This window comes from Argentina silus (genome assembly GCF_951799395.1).
Source record: "Argentina silus genome assembly, chromosome: 5".
Taxonomy (NCBI): Eukaryota; Metazoa; Chordata; class Actinopteri; order Argentiniformes; family Argentinidae; genus Argentina; species Argentina silus.
In genome coordinates this window covers 7,054,015-7,058,959 of record NC_139659.1, presented here as the reverse complement: position 1 = coordinate 7,058,959, position 4,945 = coordinate 7,054,015, and the positions used below count along the sequence as shown (strand labels likewise).

General features: G+C 40.3%; 1 protein-coding gene across 1 annotated transcript; it reads left to right on the top strand.

Annotated features, from left to right (window-relative positions):
• Positions 1 to 1,926: 1,926 nt before the first annotated feature.
• On the top strand, positions 1,927 to 2,914 carry LOC310804670 (placenta-specific gene 8 protein-like; the record flags this gene model as incomplete). Its single annotated transcript, XM_083669988.1, has 3 exons — positions 1,927 to 2,020; positions 2,268 to 2,392; positions 2,810 to 2,914. The coding sequence occupies 3 exons, from the start codon at positions 1,927 to 1,929 to the stop codon at positions 2,912 to 2,914; spliced, it is 324 nt and encodes a 107-aa protein (XP_083526114.1).
• Positions 2,915 to 4,945: the final 2,031 nt, after the last annotated feature.

Sequence of the window (4,945 nt, the reverse complement as noted above, 5' to 3'; positions counted from 1 at the left end):
TGTCCCGATCTAATATCACGTGTAGGGGGAGGAGGATTGAGGTACAAATAGGGTGTGACTTCACAGTCTCCTCACTCTCTGCAAAGTGTAGCATCGCTGAATATTGTACAATCCCAAGCCTGCTCACATGTCAACTTGTGAAGACAAAAGATAAACACAGCACAGGTGTTAGCACATTTTCTTAGTTTTTTGGTTGGATGCATTATTTTAATTTATGGACAGTGTATTTGGAAAAGCAGTCAACCTGCACAATCAGTTGTCAAGACAGAAAAAAGCCTAAAGGCCTATTTGATATAGGTGATAGACAGTAGACTAGTTGTGAGGTCTATCATATTTAACCTAAATACGTATTATGGACATGTAAATCCATGGACGGTGTAGTGGAAATAAACGTAATAAACCATAGATATTTACTCTCTGTAGAATGAAATAGCGAATAGTGTGATCACTCCCAATGTGACTCTTCTGGGGTGCGGATCCTTTGGGATCATATGGACCTATCTGTCCTGTTGTAACTTTAGTGATAAGCACAAATGACTAAGACATGTGTAAGAACACATGTCTTAGTGTTGTCCAGAAAAAAATCGTTGTTTCTGTAATTCTGATTTAGCACTCGTTCCTACTCAACCATGCGCATTTGATGGAATAACGATTTCAACTATAATGAAAGGAATATTTGCTGGGTAGTTGCGACCTCGTGTGTCTGGACATTGAATAGCAATACCCAGTCATAATCTTTCAGGGAGCCTTATCAGAAAAAGTAAATGATTTCGAAGAAGAAGAAACTTTATTTGGCCATGCAATCAATTCTCATCAATTGTAGGAATTTGACACGTGCACACCCCTCCCGAGACAACGCACACACACCACACCCCCAAGGCAGAACAGAGCTCTGCCATATTCAGCACTGCTGGAGCAGTTAGGGGTTAAGTGCCTTGCTCAAGGGCACAACAGCAGTGGTAGGAGCCTTAGATATGATGCCAGTAACCTTCCAGTTACCAGCTCATATCCAGCTCCCTCCTAGGATGGGGATCGAACCAGCAACCTCCCGATTGCTGGCCGGCCTCTCTAACCTCATTGCTGAAACAGCAGTTTCATCCCTGAAAGGAGCACAAATTAAACAAGTCCAACATTATAAGTAGCATATCTGGGCATTTGGATAGATGATCCACTTGCCTTTTAAAACACTTTTTTGAGAAAAAAAAACAACTGATGAAGAGTTTTAGAGTTAAACGTTTTTTGTTCTTCACTTTTAATAATAGGAGGAGGATTGTCTAGGAAGATTGTCTCCTCCCTGTCCTCGATTGTGGTGACACAATTTACATGCACATGGTAGCCTCAGTTCTTAAACAGTTAGACTTGGTTTATCACTCTGCGGTTCATCTCAAGGCATAGTTTCCGCACTCACCACTGTCTTTTATATCAGTCTGTAGGTTGGAATCTTTGATTTCAAGAAGGGCTTATAATGTTTCTTATTTGTATATAAAACTAATTTGACTTTATATTGTTGCTTTTATGGCAGACGGGCTGTCCAGAGTACCAAAGGTTGGGGACTATAGCTACAGTGGGGCAGAAGATGAACATCAGATGTATTCCTCTGTTTACTGTAGCGTGCAGGTAGCCTACAATAAAGGATAGCCACTGGCTGGGAGGAGTATGACCATGTAAATCATCAACAGCCATGCCAGTATATAAGGATTTCCACCCGCTCCGTCTACTGTCAAGGACCCCTTTGTTTTCTACATCTTTGTTGTCCTTCAACTGTTTCTCTGTCATACTGGTAGGATTTAAGTTGAATTTAAAGACACTATAACAAAAAATTGAAGTCTATAATTCCAGTTAACTTTGGCTCAATTTGTTTGAAGGAACCATAGTTGTAATTTTATGTAATGATGAATGGGTTCATGTCTTTTACAGATTGAGACCATGGCTGTGACTATGCAACCAGGCTTTTCTCGAAGTTATGCTCCCTCCAACTTCCAGACTGGCATCTGTGACTGCTGTAGTGACTGTGGGACATGTGAGTAGAACTCTTTGATAAGCGTCACAAGGCAGTTTAGTTAGCTTTATAGAAAATGTGTATTTACTATCACCATATCACCTTTTAATCACAAGTTCATTCTGTAAATGAGAGGTGCTGGGAAAAGATGAATGTCAATTGTGACCTGTATCTTTTTTAGACCCAGTCTGTCTTTGATATCATGTGTCTTGATTTGGCTGCATGGTATAGGAGTGACAGTATAATGTCCCTCCTCCCTCTCCGTCAGTGTGTCTTGGCCTGTGGTGTCCCATAGTTCTGGGCTGCACCATTGCCAGTGCCATGGATGAGTGCTGCTGCTGTGGTCTACACTCCGCCATGCGCAGCGTCTATAGGACCAAATACAACATCAATGTGAGTTTTGTTCAGTTACTTCATGGCACATGGAATCTTGATAACTCCATATGACCAGACACAGCATCATCTGGTTGAGTTCAGTTACCAGGTAGGCCCGGAAACTCTGGGCCCTAGATAGAAAACAGAGAGATATTGTGATAGGAGATTTATACAATGTTGAACTGGTTTGTTTACATTTGAAAGCAAGTAAAACTGCTTGTACCAGTTCGCCTGACAAATAAGCATTGATTTATCCTGGCTTATATAAATTCAAGATTTGTGTGTGTGTGTGTGATTTTTTTAATAAAACTGAATCATTTAGATTTTCCACTCAGCCACTCGCTGGGTGAACCTTGATCTCTAGGCTTTCGTGAGACGACAGGGAGTCATTGAGAGGCATTGAAAGACTATTGTGTGTTCTGATTTGGGTTCCAGGGGTCCATGTGTGGTGATTGCCTTATCCACACCTTCTGTTTTTGGTGCTCTGCCTGCCAGCTGAAGAGAGACATAAAGAGAAGGAAGGATCAGGGCATTTTCTGAGCTGAGGTACAGTAGACGTCCGTATCTGAAGGCACACACACAACGGCCCACACACAACCATGGATGGGTGTATGCAGATTTATGGTTGTGATTTTGACACATGTAATATTTCACAGTAACCTTTAATCACTGATGGTGTGCCCATCTCATTGTTGAATCAATTGAGTCCTACTGCTCTCTGCTTTGTTTAGCATATAGGTAAATTTGGTTGTTTGGTTGTTACTGGGTAAAATTATGTTTCCTCATTAGAAATGCATACTAAATTCATAGGTTATGATGTATTGTATTAATTTATGATTGTAGTGGTTGAAAGTGCATTTATATCTGTTTTCCTTAGATGCCACAAGATACCTAATGTATTGACACTTCAAATCACTTAAATCATTGTACATCAATTAATTGATGTACAGAATCAGGTTTCACTTCTAACAAAAATTTGTATTTCTTTCTTTAGCCATTATGCTACAACTACCAACTCCCAGCCTATCCCTTCAACTTTGATCCAGTGTGTGTTTCCAACAGGGTCACTTACGCTAATGAGTGTGTGCTGTGTGACACTAAAGACCAAGATCTCTGACACATTTACTGCACCAATTATGATTCTAATAAATGCAATGGTAATCATTGATGCATGTAGCAATGAATTTGTATTTCACAACAGTCAGTCAAACATTAGTCAGTACACACATCTGTTTGGAGTTTGGATCTATTTTACTGCTACTGAGGAAGAGAACTGTAGTACGCACGCATTAACCTTCTGTCACAGAGGCAGTAATAAACGTATGTTTCTTCAGCAATGTAAGAGATTAGTAACACTCACGAATACTACATAAGATAATGGGGGGGAATGTTGTACTGTACTTCACCTCACTTTACACACACACACACACACACACACACACACACACACACACACACACACACACATGAACACACACAGGTATAAATGGTGCTACTGACAGAAAATAACTAGTGCAAAGAAAATGGGAGCCAATAGCAGAGGGAGGACTTTGGCCAGACACATGAGGACATAATGACGAAGAGATTTCCCCAAACGAATCAGCATCGATAGTAGACATTTTGCAGTCAACATGTCAAGAAAACTGACCTTGCTCATCGTTGTTCTTACCATATCCTGCTTTTCAAGTAAGTAGGTTATACTTCACCACTGATATTGACAACTTTTGTTCACATATGGTTCATTGTGTGTCAGAAAACTCAGGTGTCATTGTTTTCTATCAGGTGTGCAGGGGGTGGCCTATGAAAAGGTAATGTATCCACCTACGGCTGATTTCCTGTGGTGGCTGGTCCAGTCTTACGTTATCAAACATATCTGTTTGTATGTGTGTGATCTCTCTCTGAAAGTAATCAATCCATTGATGCAATGAACATTCTTGTAATTTGACAATAAATGACCCACAGATTTTTATTGACACTTAATGTCACCTAATTCATGTACAGAACGAGGTTTCACTTCTAACAAAAATGTGCGTTACTTTCTTTAGCCATCATGCCACAACTACCAACTCCCAGCCTGTCCCTTCAACTTTGAACCAGTGTGTGGTTCCAACAGGGTCACTTACGCTAATGAGTGTGTGCTGTGTGACATTATGAGGTATACAAAGAGAAACACCAGTTGAAAATCAACTTCTAACACATCCCCTAAATCTGTTAGGACTGTAACTGGATGGGTGAAAGCAATAGCTCCACATATGGACTCATAAGATCCTTTGAGATCTACAAGAGGAGTGTCTAGGGCCACTGGATAGAGGCTAAAGATTGCTTTCATACTAGGGATGCATACATATATTATACTGTACCTCCCCATTCAGTTACTAAGACATCTGATGTATACTTATCATCATAGTGAGAGACTGACAAGCTACTTTATTCATTTTTCTGTTGCAGAGAAACCAGGAGAAAGATACGTATTGCCAAATGGGGCCCATGTTGAAGAGGTTGTGTTTGTGAAATTAGGAGAACACGATGAAACACCACAAACACAAAGGTTAATTTCACATCTCCTTTACA